Source organism: Doryrhamphus excisus, chromosome 3 (genome assembly GCF_030265055.1).
Source record: "Doryrhamphus excisus isolate RoL2022-K1 chromosome 3, RoL_Dexc_1.0, whole genome shotgun sequence".
Taxonomy (NCBI): domain Eukaryota; kingdom Metazoa; phylum Chordata; class Actinopteri; order Syngnathiformes; family Syngnathidae; genus Doryrhamphus; species Doryrhamphus excisus.
Genome location: NC_080468.1, coordinates 1,082,660 through 1,100,000, shown reverse-complemented (window position 1 = coordinate 1,100,000; position 17,341 = coordinate 1,082,660). Strand labels below are relative to the sequence as shown.

The 17,341-nt window shown below is 40.7% G+C and overlaps 1 protein-coding gene across 1 annotated transcript in view; it reads right to left on the bottom strand.

The window, feature by feature from the left end:
* Positions 1-17,250, bottom strand: part of LOC131126205 (heparan sulfate 2-O-sulfotransferase 1) — a 34,038-nt gene extending 16,788 nt beyond the window's left edge. Inside the window, exon 1 of the mRNA XM_058068482.1 lies at positions 16,758-17,250. Coding sequence (XP_057924465.1) covers positions 16,758-16,881 — 124 coding nt within the window. The 5' untranslated portion in view covers positions 16,882-17,250. The remainder of the gene's footprint in view (positions 1-16,757) is intronic.
* Positions 17,251-17,341: the final 91 nt, after the last annotated feature.

The following is a 17,341-nucleotide window of genomic DNA, read 5'->3' as shown; positions in this document are numbered from 1 at the left end:
TCGTGCTGTCTGACAGGTGAGCCAATAGCGTCGGGGAAAACAGAAAAAGTGTGTGTTAAAGGTTCTCGCTCATCAGAAACAAGCAGTCAGATGAGATGATAGAGCAATTTACACAGATGGCAGATTCCATCTCTGACAGGTTGTGCGGGGACGTTGGAGCTCCTTTTGGCAATGGCCGTCCATGACTAAGCAGCGGGAATTAGCCAGCACTTTTGGGATTCATCAAAATATCAGGCTAACTCCTGTTGAGTGACGAGCTCTTAAACCGAGGAGGAAGTGACACCTCAGGCAAACTGCACAAGCATGAAACACCGTTCAACCCTCGGTGGGCGGGGGCGGGGGCCGGGGGGGTCGTCCAAATTGCGACCTGCAGCTGTTTTTTAATTAGTCTGTGACACGTTCTAAAAAAAAAAAAAAACACAAAAGTCAGCATTAATTTCATGGTAATAAAGTGAAAATATGAAGAGAAAAAAGTTGTAAAAGTGAAGTTAAAAAGGTATAGGTGTCATTTGTAATTATAGTTGCATCATTTTCTGTCTGTAGAATTATAATTATCGTCTATAAAATGCGTTTTGTGTTAATATTTTAGAATTTGAATTGGAAAGTGAATTGGACTTTGATTATTTTGGCTTTGCTTAAGGTCCGTTTTGGTTCCTTGAAGGGATTAATGACGCTAACCAAGGCACCACTATACATATAACTCCTTACAGGGCTCGACAATAACGATGTACCGATGGCCCGGGGCAAGTTAAAACAAAATTCGGGCAAGTAAATCCAATCATTAATATTCCCGTCGGGTAAGTGTACTTTAGCATGCCGTACTGCCAAGAGTTTTTTTTTTTTAAAGCGGTTCTTGTTGGGTGTTGGTAAAACACGGACTGCGTAATTCCGATGGTAATTTGCAAACCAATCCTTGCAAATCTTGAAATGGACCAATCAGAATCGTGTTTTTAGACCGCGGTCCGTAATCCACAATCCGCGTTTTACCCACACCCGTTCTTGTTCGCGATCAACCAACCAGCGATCGTTTTACTAGGAAAACATCTATCATGGCGTCCCTGCAAACATGGTCTAATTCTTCAACAACTTGTGAAGGAAAAGAGCAAAAAGTGATGAAGCAGTGCCTCCTAAACAAGTATTTTATTAGCGGTTAGCAAATCAAATGATGGCACAGGTGAGTGAATCACATTGCTGTGACAATTTGAAGTGGTCACAATGAAACACCACCCATTAGATCCAATACCAAGTGCTGATTTTGCACAAGCTACAAAATCTAGCGGTTTCATTTCTCTGTGGATTTTTCTCACCTTTGCTTCACAAATTATTGTTTGACCATTGAACATTTTTTTCTGGATTAAAAACACTTTACTAGTACACAAATGTGTCAAATGTTTCATTGTGGTGCACAACTTATAAATATCACTGCTTACTACGACTACCATGTGTAAGGTAGCATGGCTTGCCATGTTAACATACATCTCCACAAATTTTCAGACATTCCTCCAAATACAATGCATCAGTACTATTATCTGATGAATTATCAGCATATATTGATATATGATATCATTATGGCAGTCTTTTCATTTTACATGGGGCAAGTTCGGGCAAGTAGTTCTCACCTTAAGGATTCCCCATGGGCAAGTCATTTTGGTTTTTAACGTAGAGCCCTGTCCTTAGCATAGTTACAAAATATCACAGGAGCCCCTGCATAGTTTATTTTTTCAGTATGTGGCCCTTGATGGAGAAAGCTTGGGTACCCCGTCTTATACGTAGACTCACACGGACAACAATTTTAATTCAGTGTCTGCATCACAAAACGACAACCCAGATATCTTATCCTGCACCCGCTTTCCCTCGTTGCCTCTCAGCCCAGTAAGAGAAGATTAATAATGCATATACGGGAGTCAAGGGAAAACATGGCACTCTATTAGACTGAGCAGACAAGCGCTATTCATAGAGTTAATGATGAGTGGGAGGGACGGGTGATGCCGCAGAGAATCAGTCCCACACCGGAACGCGCTGCACGATGAGAACATACAATACCACGTAAACTTGTTATCGCCACCTCATCTCTTCACGCCTCCCTGTGCATCTAACTGGCTACTTTTTCATCTTATCGGACTCAGCATCTCCAGGCTCGCTATCCACGCGTGTGCGTGTGCGTGTGCGTGTGCGTGTGCGTGTGCGGAGCTGTACTGTGATACCGGACTTATTTCTATGTGTCACTGATAGCGTAGCGCTGCATTTGGTTGACTTCGGAGCAGCGAGTGTGAATGGCTGTTGCTGAGCTGAGCAAAGACCTCAAAAATGCAGTCTCTGAATATAAAGTATTATAGTATAGTAGTAAAGTATTGAGGAAAAGTGCAATATTGTGTTACATGATGCAGTAGTAAAGCATTGAGGAAAAGTGCAATATTGTGTTACATGATGCAGTAGTAAAGTATTGAGGAAAAGTGCAATATTGTGTTACATGATGCAGTAGTAAAGTATTGAGGAAAAGTGCAATATTGTGTTACATGATGCAGTAGTAAAGTATTGAGGAAAAGTGCAATATTGTGTTACATGATGCAGTAGTAAAGTATTGAGGAAAAGTGCAATATTGTGTTACATGATGCAGTAGTAAAGTATTGAGGAAAAGTGCAATATTGTGTTACATGATGCAGTAGTAAAGTATTGAGGAAAAGTGCAATATTGTGTTACATGATGCAGTAGTAAAGTATTGAGGAAAAGTGCAATATTGTGTTACATGATGCAGTAGTAAAGTATTGAGGAAAAGTGCAATATTGTGTTACATGATGCAGTAGTAAAGTATTGAGGAAAAGTGCAATGTCGTGTTACATGATGCAGTAGTAAAGTATTGAGGAAAAGTGCAATATTGTGTTACATGATGCAGTAGTAAAGTATTGAGGAAAAGTGCAATATTGTGTTACATGATGCAGTAGAAAAGTATTGAGGAAAAGTGCAATGTCGTGTTACATGATGCAGTAGTAAAGTATTGAGGAAAAGTGCAATATTGTGTTACATGATGCAGTAGTAAAGTATTGAGGAAAAGTGCAATGTTGTGTTACATGATGCAGTAGTAAAGTATTGAGGAAAAGTGCAATATTGTGTTACATGATGCAGTAGTAAAGTATTGAGGAAAAGTGCAATATTGTGTTACATGATGCAGTAGTAAAGTATTGAGGAAAAGTGCAATATTGTGTTACATGATGCAGTAGTAAAGTATTGAGGAGAAGTGCAATATTGTGTTACATGATGCAGTAGTAAAGTATTGAGGAAAAGTGCAATGTTGTGTTACATGATGCAGTAGTAAAGTATTGAGGAAAAGTGCAATGTCGTGTTACATGATGCAGTAGTAAAGTATTGAGGAAAAGTGCAATATCGTGTTACATGATGCAGTAGTAAAGTATTGAGGAAAAGTGCAATGTCGTGTTACATGATGCAGTAGTAAAGTATTGAGGAAAAGTGCAATGTTGTGTTACATGATGCAGTAGTAAAGTATTGAGGAAAAGTGCAATGTTGTGTTACATGATGCAGTAGTAAAGTATTGAGGAAAAGTGCAATGTTGTGTTACATGATGCAGTAGTAAAGTATTGAGGAAAAGTGCAATATTGTGTTACATGATGCAGTAGTAAAGTATTGAGGAAAAGTGCAATATTGTGTTACATGATGCAGTAGTAAAGTATTGAGGAAAAGTGCAATATTGTGTCGTTCATTTCTAATTAATTAGTGTGCATTTTATTCATAAACATTATTAAAACGCACTCTTTTGTGGTAAAATGAGTAAAAGGTAAAACAAAAATGGAATTCCAAAAAATTAAAACGGAAAAAACGGAATTTGGGAACAAATAAAACGGAATTTATAGGGCCCTAGAGTAGCGAGGGACGACTGTACGTATATAAAAAGGGATATTCAACTAGAACAGAAGATACAAATCAGGCTCTCTCAACCGAGTCTTAGAGGATGAGTCTAAGCACAGAGAATGAAATGGATCGTTGTGTCTCGATATTGATCCAGGCGTAAAGCCAGAAAATGGACACCAGTTTATGGGAAAAAACACAACTCAATCACTCGGGCAGACGAGTGGCTTCACTGATGGAGCAAAAGTCAATGAAAGGTCGGAAAAGTAAACATAAGTGGGCATGAGGGGCACATATCAAGCAGCTGAGCATCTTCCAGGGGAGGGAACTATCAGCACTGAGGATGCAGAGGACAAGAAGTGTTCGAGGAAAACAGGCTTTCATATGAATAGAATTCTTCGACCAACACGGCTAAAATGGAACGTTGCGTCTTTTTAGCCTGAAATTGCTTGCGGAAAATCCGTTTTCATGTGAGCGCCTGTCATTTTTCTCCACAGCCGCGGCCTGAAAATGCTGAAAAATTACATTCATCTCTTTCATTTCCCCTCTCGACGCTCTGTTCTCTGTTCGCTTCCATTCATAGCACCTCATTTCTGCATCCAGGGACCAGGATGTTTTCCTTTCAGACACACATCTTTCAGGGTTAGGAAAACACAAGAGGGATGCAGATATTACAAAAGCAGATGTATGCAAATGGAGATGTTGTTTAGAACCGCTGTTCCCGACGGAGCCGGATGAAAGCACCGTCATTAGAACTTATCATCACGATGGGGGTTTATCAAACGTGTTGAAGAAGAGCTGATTGGGGTGGAAGACGGGGGAGGTGTGTGTGAGGGAGAAACTAGCAAAGTCAACAGGGAGGTAGCGTGGAAACCGAGACCCGCTGTCGTGTGTTTATAACCGTGAGCGCCATCATCTGTCGGAGACCCGTGGGCTTAGACGGCAAGGCGTGAGTCCTCTAGATCAGGGGTGCTCACACTTTTTCAGCATGCGAGCTACTTTTAAAATGACCGAGTCAAAATGATCTACCCACTACAAAAATGCAAAACATCTATTTATTTTCAAATGTATTGAGGATTATTTGTACGTACAATGTATGTTGATGTACCTTACATAACCAAATGAGCCAATATTGCAAAACACACATAATTAACTATTAACATTTTTTGTAATTACCTGAGTTTACTTTGATGACTTGCACTGAATTGAACCAGCCAGGGATGCATAGTCCGGACAGTAGCTGCTGATAGCCAGCCTCAAGCACACTTCCAAATGTTTATCAGTCATGGATAATATCCGTATCACAATATCCGTATAATATTCCGTATCCGTATGGAAGTGATATGTTTTTTGCCTTTTTACTTGGTCCAGTTTTTGCCTTTTTACTTGGTCCAGCTCAGGGGTCGGCAACCTTTCCTATCAAAAGAGCCATTTTACTAAAAGGGAAATAGACTGGAGTCGCAAAACATAATTCAAAAACAATATCTTATGAACTTTCAGAACTTTGAAAGCGACGTGATCACATCCAAAGCGAAACGCGAGTCTCCCATGATTTTGATTGACTGCCAGATTTAGAGGGAATTTTGGGGTATCAAAGTAGTTCCGAGGAGAAAAAGCGGAGAGTACTTTTTTGAGTACTCTTGCTAGTATCGGATCTTGCTAATATAGAAGATAAATGTACAAAAATATCTGTGTAAATTAAATGTTAATTTTAATTACATTTTGATTAAATGTTAATTTAAAATATTTATTTTAAATATTAATTTAAATTATATTTAATGTTAAAGTAGTTATTATTAAATTATGTTAATTATTATTTCACATATTTAATGTTAAATTATTTTTTAAATGTTAATGTAAAATATTTATTTTAATTAACATTTAATTAAAATGTAATTAAAATAATTAAAATAGTTAATTAAAATTATTAATTTTAATTTCATTTAATTACTTTAATTAAATTACACTGTTTACTGTTAAATACTTGACCATTGCGACGGGAGCCACAACAAAGAGGTTGAAGAGCCACATGCGGCTCTGGAGCCATGGGTTGCCGACCCCTGGTCCAGCTCCTTCACTCATTTTAGTGACCATAAACTTTAGCGAGGGCTTAAAATCTCGCAATTCGCCGACTAGCTTAGCACTTTGCATCGTTGTTTACGCATGAGCGGTGACCTAAAGGTCAAAATTCAGTTGTCATCTGACTGGTTGTCCTGTATGTCAATCAAGTAACGGGGATGGATGATAGGCTGACATCGTAAGTTCTGCTGCACTTAGAGACGTTGTTTGATTTGATTGGTCGCCCGAAGGGCAACATTCAGTTGTCATCTGAATGGCTGCCCTGTATATCAATCAAGTGACGGCATTGATGCTGGGATGAGATTTTTTTAATGTCACGCCGCGATCGACCAGCGATCGACCAGTACCACCTCCGCGATCGACCGGTAGCTCGCGATCGACTTAATGAGCACCCCTGCTCTAGATTATGTCTTCGTTAAAACAGAGTGTGGAGGGGATGTTTAATTGGCTCCTTTTAGTAAAGATTGGAGTTTTTGAAGAGTTTCACATACAGACGCAAAATACGATTGAAAACGCTGTCAAGATCTGAAACTTTTTATACTACTCAAAAGGTCAATTTAAGTTCAAATATTGTTCAGATTTGTAACAAAGGTGGGTGTCTATTGATTTTTCTCTTGTGTCTGAAGGTTTCACGGTTTGGCCACACCCACGGCCATGGCCCAGGGTTTGGGGACTCCTCGAGGACAAGAACAGCCAAAACAATATCAAAGAGCCAAAATCCGGTGGCTGATACAGTGTTGTGACTAATTTATGGCTAAATTCATCACACAGCAACTTAATACTTAAAATGTGTATATACCGATATATATGTCCCATGATGAGTTTAAAGTTTTCCCTTAAGGCATTCATTGGCGCGCTGCAATGACGTCAGCTGCCCTCTGGGCTTTGGCCTTTGGGTCCTCTGGCTCCCTCTGGTGGACAGAAACAACCCGGCAGTGACATTTTCTGAGGTCAGTGTATATTTACCAGTATAACAACATAATGACTCATGGTGTCATCTTTCAAACACTTTACAGCACTAAAGCCACACACAGCAACTTTATACTTAAAAACGGTGTATATACAAATATACAAACATGTTCCAATATAAGCTTCATATCAAATTGCATTTTAAGGTTTTCCCGTAAGGTATGAGCCTGAGCAACGCTTTCATTGGGGCCACTGCAATGATGTCAGCTTCCCTCCGGGCTTTGTGTCTCCGAATCCCTTTGGTGGACAGAAGCAACATTGCAGCATCATGCACATTTTCAAATGGTTTTCTTATTGATACATGTTTGTATATTTCATAGCGTTTGAGTGTTAAGTTGCTGTGCGATGAGTTTAATGTTGTTTATAAGATGAAACCATAAGTCAGACTGTTATGTTGAGTAATGTTACAAATGTAACAGTTACTGATTGTAAAAGTACCAGATGGAGGGGTAGGATTTAATAAGCTTTGCTTCTTCCTACTCCTTTTGGACATGTGGAACTGGGAACTGATTATGGGATGCACTCAATCGGAATCTGATGCATGTTCAAATGAAATAAAACCATTACCATTACCGACCTTTTACACTCCCAGCATCCCCGCTGACTACACACTGATTTTATCTTTGCCACTATCATCCGTCACTCAAGCTCCACGCCTTCATGCCGCATACACTCCAGAGAAGACGGCCAACAGTATTTTGGTGCAAGGTGAAGAGTAGCTGCATTCTCGTAGAGTAGCGCAAGTTGGCACTTTTACCCGAGAGTGACACGAGAAAGATGGCGAAGGAAGAAGGGAGACGGGGGTGGTGTGAGGAGGTGGGGAGATGCCAGCTAGGTGTAATGATGGGTGCTATTAGAGCGGGGTGCTGCAGGCAGCGGGGAGTGCAAGCCATCTGTAACACCCCGATTAGCCTGTCTGTCATCCTGCTGCAGAGGCCCTGAATGCAGCAGCGGTTGGACCACTTTGCACAGCACATTCCCAGCCAGGCAAAGTGCACACCGGCCACCATAAATCCTTGGCCCCAATCAAGCCCGCTTCGAACAATACTAGCACGCCATGCTGCCTCATGCCTGCAAATCTATCTTTGACACCTACGCCCATCCCCGCAGTGGGTTCCCCTCCATTAGCTGCACCACTGGTATGTTTCAAAAGAGTGACAGCGCTAATCTGGGCTCCTGGCTACTTAAAGTAGCAGATGCCAACACGCAGAGTGGAAGCAAATGACTCGTGCAGCTTTTACAGCCCTCAGGGAGGACGTGGTGCGTCAGAGAGAGGTCAAAGAGAAGCTGAGTCCACAGAGAGGATAGGGAAATTATATCAATAATGTAAGGTGGGGAGTCGGGGTAGAGTTGAAAAATTGGACAAAAAAGATGATTTCCTTTTGCTCCTGCTGCCCTGCGCGGAGGCGCATGTGTGTAGGTGTGAGGAGGACTGCAGGTAAAGGATGCTAAAGTATAAATTCAAGGTCTCGGCGGCAGCAGCAGCAAAATCCAGGCAGAAAATCTTCTACAGCAGGGGTGCTCACACTTTTTCAGCATGCGAGCTACTTTTAAAATGAGCGAGTCAAAATGATCTACCCACTACAAAAATGCAAAACATCTATTTATTTTCAAATGTATTGAGGATTATTTGTACGTACAATGTATGTTGATGTACCTTACATAACCAAATGAGCCAATATTGCAAAACACACATAATTAACTATTAACATTTTTTGTAATTACCTGAGTTTACTTTGATGACTTGCACTGAATTGAACCAGCCAGGGATGCATAGTCCGGACAGTAGCTGCTGATAGCCAGCCTCAAGCACACTTCCAAATGTTTATCAGTCATGGATAATATCCGTATCATAATATCCGTATAATATTCCATATCCGTATGGAAGTGATATGTTTTTTGCCTTTTTACTTGGTCCAGTTTTTGCCTTTTTACTTGGTCCAGCTCCTTCACTCATTTTAGTGACCATAAACTTTAGCGAGGGCTTAAAATCTCGCAATTCGCCGACTAGCTTAGCACTTTGCATCGTTGTTTACGCATGAGCGGTGACCTAAAGGTCAAAATTCAGTTGTCATCTGATTGGTTGTCCTGTATGTCAATCAAGTAACGGGGATGGATGATAGGCTGACATCGTAAGTTCTGCTGCACTTAGAGACGTTGTTTGATTTGATTGGTCGCCCGAAGGGCAACATTCAGTTGTCATCTGAATGGCTGCCCTGTATATCAATCAAGTGACGGCATTGATGCTAGGATGATATTTTTTTAATGTCACGCCGCGGTCGACCAGCGATCGACCAGTACCACCTCCGCGATCGACCGGTAGATCGCGATCGACTTAATGAGCACCCCTGTTCTACAGTAATCATAGGGCTCACTTGAGGCAGCAATGTCTGACCAATTTTCTCTTACGACTCACACGCCAACAGCCAAGTCCAATTCCAACCCGAGCCCCAGTGGCGCAAAATTAACGCTTTCCAGTGTTACATCACCTTCCGCAGACCCATCATCGCTCTGAATTTGACAGAACTCATCACAGAAGCGCCTGTGTCTGGAGCCACATATCTCCACTCAACAGATGGAAATTGGCTTTTCGGTAATGAGGCTGAAGAGCGGCCAGCAGATAAAAAAAGCGACGACGCTGAAGTAGAAAGCCTCAAGTGTGTTTTGGACAAGAGTTCTCATCTAGCTTGCAAGGCAGAGGGGTGAAGGGATCACGAGCATCTTGTTACAAGGGTCATGGGTGGCCGCTTAATAAGCAATATTTCATTTTACACAACTCCTAAGACACCACATACACGGAGGGCAGAGGTTCTCAACTGGTCTCAACCTGGGACGCACAGTTTTTAAACGTTTTTATCATGTTTTTTTTACACTTTTATTTAAGTTATTTTTATTTACATACATGCTTGTCAACCCACTGGAAATCGCAGGAGTCTGACTCATTGCGTCATCTTACAAGTAACACTAAAATCATCACACAGCAACTTAACACGCAAATGGAATACCTAAGAGGTAGGGCTGGGCGATATATCGATATTTCTGTTAAGCACAATCAAAAACAAGCATATCGTTCATATCGATATACGTAGACTGTATTTGACGCGGAGGTCTGATGTTTCAAGATGGCGCCGCCTGAGTGCAAGCTAGTTACGACAGTGTTTAATAGTGCTTGACTTATTACTTCCTCTTTGTTTTGCGTCATACCGACCCCTTAAGCAAGTGTGCAGCCATGGATGCTCATGTGATTACGTTTGTAGCTTGCAGCTTGCGCCATTGTTGACACTTGGAAGCAGCTGTTAGCATCCCTTCAAGCCCTTAGGTCAAATGATGGGATATATCCATAGAAATATGGAGGTGCAGAGGCTGCATAGCGGGACTGAACAGCAAAAAAAGACGGTATGAGGCTATTTAATCGATTTTTTTTTTAAGTTGTGTGACTTATCCACGCTAAGGAGGCCAATTTTATTGAAGAGGACACTGAGGGCAGCCAGAAAAGGGTCCGATGCAGCAACGTGGAGCTGATGGAGGAGGGTAGGAGCTCAAGCATTGCAACTCAAGTATACTCTGAGCGTGTTTGTTAAACCAAAATATTGTCTCCTGCATTGCAAAATTTACCGCCAGCACACTTGTGTGACGTTTTTCAAGGTGAGCTTCAAATAAGTGGCTCAACGGAATGCGTATGGAAGCAAACAAAGGACCAGAGAAAGTGGCCTTGGAACACTGTGTTGTGTCGCTGCAAAGTCAGTCTACGTTTGTGTCGAGCTCGCTGGCGGCCGCGCTGATAAGACGCAACGGAGAACTACTGTCAGAATAATGGATGACGCCCACAGCAGGAAGCACAGCTGCATGGCGGCATCATTGTAATGCAGGAGACCCCTTGGCGAAAAACCTCGGGAGCACGATTAGCTTGGAAGCAAATCACAGCTTGTCTGCCCTGCAGGAAGGCTTCTAATGGGGGGAAAATGGTGCAACCTGCGTGGCTGGCGACAGGGCGGCACGCTGTGAGGAATGGGCGCCGGGTCCTCTGAGTTTGTGTTAAATGAATGAGACGAAGCGAGGTGACACACACAAGTATTGCAATGTTTTCCTATTCCTAATTCTCACTTGGCATATTGGTAGCAAGGTGTTTTTCTCACAATATTTAATATCTATATAAGTTTGCCATATATACTACAGCTTCGTAAGCATGATTAGCATTTTTTAGGACCTGCCTGGCAACAAGTGGACAGTCGAAAATAAAGCATTTTAAAAATAATTTATGCATGGCAAATCCCCACACAGGCACACCAAGTGGGAAGCTTTTCTTTCAACTTTATTCCTACCTTAACGCATCAACAACAGGTCAATTCCAACACCGTGTACGTACACCAGGGGTGGGCAAACTACGGCCCGGGGGCCACATCCGGCCCGCCAAGTGTTTGAATACGGCCCGCCCAATCTTTCCAAAGTATTTCATTTAAACTCAACATACAACCTGGCATCATGGCCTGAGCCAACCTTTTGATGGTTGCATCAATTTCGTTGTTTGACATGGTCTGTTGTTTACAAAGTGCTCCTGAAAAAAGGGACACAAGCACATAATAATAATAATAATAATAATTATTATTATAATAATAATTATTATTAGATTATTATAATTGTTTTAGAACTATTATGATTATTATAATTATTATATTAATGCTAATTATTATATTAATTATATATAATATTATTGTTATATTTGCATATTTTACATAATAATAATATAATAATTATTATTTTAATTTTATTGTAATTATTATAATATTTTATTATTTTTAAAATATTTAAATATAAATATAAAATAATAAATAATAATAGCAGATTGCATGACAATTTTACAGATACAATAATACCAGGTGGACTGTTACGTGTAAAATATATAGTCTGCTCCCCCCCCCCCGTAAATTTTGTCATATCAATGCGGCCCGCGAGTCAAAAAGTTTGCCCACCCCTGACGTACACTATGTATCTCCAAGTCACAAACATGTATCTGTTCTCTTAACACTCATTAACACTCGCAAGTTTGTGTGGAACAACACCAATCCACGGACATTGGAACTCAGACTCTCCACACAGCAGCAGGACATTCCAAGGAGACCGAGACGTCAGTGAGTAAAGTTCATTCAATCATATTACAAAGAACACTAAACTCATCCCACAGCAACTTAACACTCAAATGGTATAACTAAGAAATATACAAGCGCACCCTGGTATAAAAGTGTGTACGGGTGTTTTTTTCCAGGTATGTAGCCTACCTAAGTGGTTGGTGCAACACTATGAATGCCACCTCTATACATTATACTCAATATGTTCATTGAGGTTCACATACAAGTGGTCTTTCTGGTCCTTTCCCCAGTGTTACCATACCAGAGGCGGTAATTGTTGGTCACATGACCGGCTGTCATCAGCACGCCTCAAAAAGCCTCCATGCGCCCACCATTTGGCTATGCGGCACATAATGGTGAGCCCCAGTATGCAGACGTGTGCGCTGTCCTGTCATCCATCAGGGTGCGTTTTCTTTTTTTGCAAAGTCAACAAATTCTCTTGATGGTGGTGATGGGGAGTCAGGGGGGAGGCCTCACCCACTCTGTGTGTGTGGTGTGTGTTTGTAGCCTGGAACAGGTTGAACAGCAACAGTAAACCAAGCCAATATTTGGACTCCCCAGCTGCACAGCTAAGAGACTTCATTCAATTAAGAGGGCTGTTCGTCATTCTGTTGGCAATCTAGACACAATGTTTAAAAAAAATCCCAAATGTAGATTATCCTTGAAATATCTGTCTAATACAACACTTCGGAAAGTTGCTGAAAATACTAGTATATGGTTTGTTACTGTGCTTCAAATTTTTCCACAGTCACAGTCTCCGTCCATCACTGGAGATCACCCCTCCCTTGCACATGTTGCACCTAACGATTATTTTTCTTAGTCGATTAATCTGAAGCTTTTTGTTTGATTAATTGAGTATACGACCAAAATCAACATGACCCAACACAAACAGTTAGTGGTTTGGTCTGCAGCATATTAGAAAAGAGGCACTGTCAAATCAAAGCTGATGTGTGTGAATATCTTGTTTTGCATAAAATACTCAAATAATAGGTCTGTTTTCATAGATGACTAAGGATATTTTTTAAATATTTACACTTAAGAGACTGAATGCGAGGATATTTACATTTTTAAATCAAAGCATTATTAATCCAATGCCACAATAGCCTTCAATTAATTGGATCTTCGATTAATCTTCAATTCCCTCAATAATTACTGCAGCTCCAGATATAAATATCAGAGGAGATTCAAATTTTTAAATAAAAAAATGATATACCAAATACAAAAATAGCTGTCCATCAAAGGGATAATTGAAAAATCATCAATTCCATTGATTAATTGTTGCAGCTCTGCCATAAATATCAGAGGATATTTATATTTTAAGTGTAAAAAATGATGAATTGAATACCAAAATAGCTGTCAATTAATTGGATAATCGATTAATCATCAATTCCATTAATTGATTGTTGCCGTTCTAGATATACAAATTTCCCCACTGAGGGACGAATAAAGGCATATCTTAATCTTAATAAATATCAAAGGATATTTACATTTTCAAATAAAAAAAGGAATTGAATACCAAAATAGCTGTCAATTAATTGGATAATCGATTAATCATCAATTCTATTAATTGATTGTTGCAGTTCGAGATATACAAATTTCCCCACTGAGGGACGAATAAAGGCATATCTTAATCTTAATAAATATCAAAGGATATTTACATTTTCAAATAAAAAAAGGAATTGAATACCAAAATAGCTGTCGATGAATTGAATAATCAATTAATTGTCAATTCCATCGATTAATTGTAGCAGCGGTAGATATAAATATCAGAGGATATTTACATTTTCAAAAAATATTGAATCGTATACCAAAATGGCTGTTGATTAATTGGATAATGGATTAATCATAAATGTCATTGATTAATTGATGCAGCTCTAGTTTCCTATATAAACTCCCATTTAAGCATGACTAGTCAGACTAGTCTTACAAAGCCATCTTTTCAGGTCATATGGATTTGTCACATTGCATGCAAGTTTGATGAAATTGTACCTCTCGTTATTGTAAAAGAACTTTCCTTCTTTTCGTTCTCTCGTCTCTCCTCTACTTTGGAGCCAGCAGCAGATTTTCCTTTGAGAGAAATCTGACATGTTCGGATGCTTGCATGGATCATGTGATAATAAATGAAAACCCACAAAGGATGGGGAACTTAATGATCACTTTTTGAAAGCGTTATTTTGGAATGGGATGCGAGAACGTCTCCTTGTATATTCGGAATTCCTGTTTCCATGCTAGTGTTTCATTGAATCAAAGGTGCCTCTGCTTTACCTACCTTCACAATCAGTCAGTGAAGGGATTGTTATACCCGTGTTCTATGTCAACATCTCAGGGTCTCCTGAAACGGTATCTCACATTGGAAAACTATCATGCAGCCCACCTCCCCTCCTCTACATGCTTATGACCTGATTCAAATAGCCTTGGGTGGTCTTGGCATGTGAGCCTGCTCTTCACCATCTCGTCCCTCACAGCAGGAGGAGGAGGATAACCCCCCCCCTTCTGATATTAACAACACTATATCATAGAATAGTCAAACGTCTTCTCTAGAAGTCATCTTTTCTGGTTGTCCCTAGACCATGACGCCACCATCACCATGCAAGACATACTTATCTTGCTACTCACTTGTGTTGCCAGCTATTTAGACAAGAATGGCTGCGTGTTGACTCATTTTCAGGGAACAGGTTGTACACTGACTACTCTAACATCTATCCAAATTTCCTTTTAATAGTATCGTCCATTCTGAAGATATACTACTAGAATAAAAATGGTCATCTGTCTATCAACTTTACCACAACAATACTGCAGGACTGAGTGGATATGAACAGTAAGGCATACACTAACACACTAACAGTGGACTTGATGATAACCACACACCTGCACTCCATTTAATTGTCTACTATACGGAAACACAGAACAGCTTATCCGTTCATGAAAAAGCTGGGAGAAGGACCCCTGAAGTAGTGGCTGAATCTTTGGGGTGTCCGCTGTTGTTTCTGAAAATCCCCACAGTGCAGATAATCCTGCCATGTCCCAGATCTTTATTGGGCCTGGACCCCTCATGGGCGATGGGAAGGAAAACTGAAGACTACCTTTCAAGGAATGGATGTATGTGAGATGATGATTATCCAAAACTACCCATAGAAATACAGATTCTTTACACTTTAAGATTCAGTGTGAACCAGCTATGTACAATGATCTACATCAGGGGTGCTCATTAAGTCGATCGCGATCTACCGGTCGATCGCAGGGGTGGTACTGGTTGATCGCTGGTCGATCGCGGCGTGACATTAAAAAAATATCATCCTAGCATCAATGCCGTCACTTGATTGATATACAGGGCAGCCATTCAGATGACAACTGAATGTTGCCCTTCGGGCGACCAATCAAATCAAACAACGTCTCTAAGTGCAGCAGAACTTACGATGTCAGCCTATCATCCATCCCCGTTACTTGATTGACATACAGGACAACCAATCAGATGACAACTGAATTTTGACCTTTAGGTCACCGCTCATGCGTAAACAACGATGCAAAGTGCTAAGCTAGTCGGCGAATTGCGAGATTTTAAAGCCCTCGCTAAAGTTTATGGTCACTAAAATGAGTGAAGGAGCTGGACCAAGTAAAAAGGCAAAAACTGGACCAAGTAAAAAGGCAAAAAACATATCACTTCCATACGGATATGGAATATTATACGGATATTATGATACGGATATTATCCATGACTGATAAACATTTGGAAGTGTGCTTGAGGCTGGCTATCAGCAGCTACTGTCCGGACTATGCATCCCTGGCTGGTTCAATTCAGTGCAAGTCATCAAAGTAAACTCAGGTAATTACAAAAAATGTTAATAGTTAATTATGTGTGTTTTGCAATATTGGCTCATTTGGTTATGTAAGGTACATCAACATACATTGTACGTACAAATAATCCTCAATACATTTGAAAATAAATAGATGTTTTGCATTTTTGTAGTGGGTAGATCATTTTGACTCGGTCATTTTAAAAGTAGCTCGCATGCTGAAAAAGTGTGAGCACCCCTGATCTACATCATCCCTAATTTTAATCAGATTAATAATGATGATGGATTCATCTGTATTAACGCGTCAACGTTAACAATATAAACATGATTTTAGTGATCTGTAGCAACTTACATATTTGACTGCAGTGAAATTGAAAAAGTATCAGACATTAAGGAGGATTTTATAATTGAATTCGCTTCCAAATGCACAATCTGGATCAGATCCAGAAGAAACTTGGTATGACACTGCAGCTTCTGCATAATGTCAAGGATAAAACAATATATAGGAGCATGTATAACATTATCAATGTGTCTGAAAAACTTAATACCCATCATAATAAGATTGTTATGGATATCTGTAAAGTGTAAAGACTGTAAAGAAAGAAATGAAAACAAAACCCCATGCATTAAGATCCCCATGGAGGTGGCAATACTGAGCTTTTCAATAAAGATACCAAACCAGCAAAGACAAGACCTCCTCCGTCAGCACTAACACCTGCATGCCCACCTAATGAGCTCCAATACAACTGTCAGTAAATTCTGGTTTACTGTGTAAGTACATTGTGATCACACTGTGAAATACTGTTTTAGTGTGGTGCATTAAGGTGCGCATCCATCCCTTATGCAAAACACACAGTCTGCAACTATGAGGGGCACACACACAACCAGCGTTTCCAGGGGGCTGCAGCACCTTTGGGTTTCGACTTACCGAGTTTTCCCCGGGACTCCTCCAGCTTTTGGATCTGGTTCTCCAAGAAGAACATGGCCACTGCGAACGCCAGCAGTGCCAACAGCTGCATCTTAGGCGGCATCATGACTCTGAGCAGCCCCATCAAATCACCCAAGAAAGAGAGGGAGAGGGTCGGTCAGTCCATGCCCAAAGCAGGGGAGAAACCGAATACACACGCAGCGACGACCGGTGATCACAAAGCGGCTGAGCGTGTGTACATGGCCTCGCTCTCTGTCAGTGCGTGTGCGTATAATTCCCACTGTTCAAATCCACAGGCTACCTCACATGCAAATTGTCTATTCTTTGTTATTCAATCATCTATGTCGTCGGTGTTTCCCCATGCAGCGCTCCCTGTCTAATCCAGTCTTCTCTCGCGGCGTTGCGCGGACACACTGTCACCAGCGCTCAGGGCATTGGCTGTAATAAGAATCAACCACATAACAGTCTCTCTCTATTCGTCAGCCATTGCTGCCTGTTCACACCGGATTGGGCAAACGGGACGACCTGCCGCCAACGCAGACACAGAGGGGCGCTGTTCTTCTTGTCATAGCTTGTTGTCACGT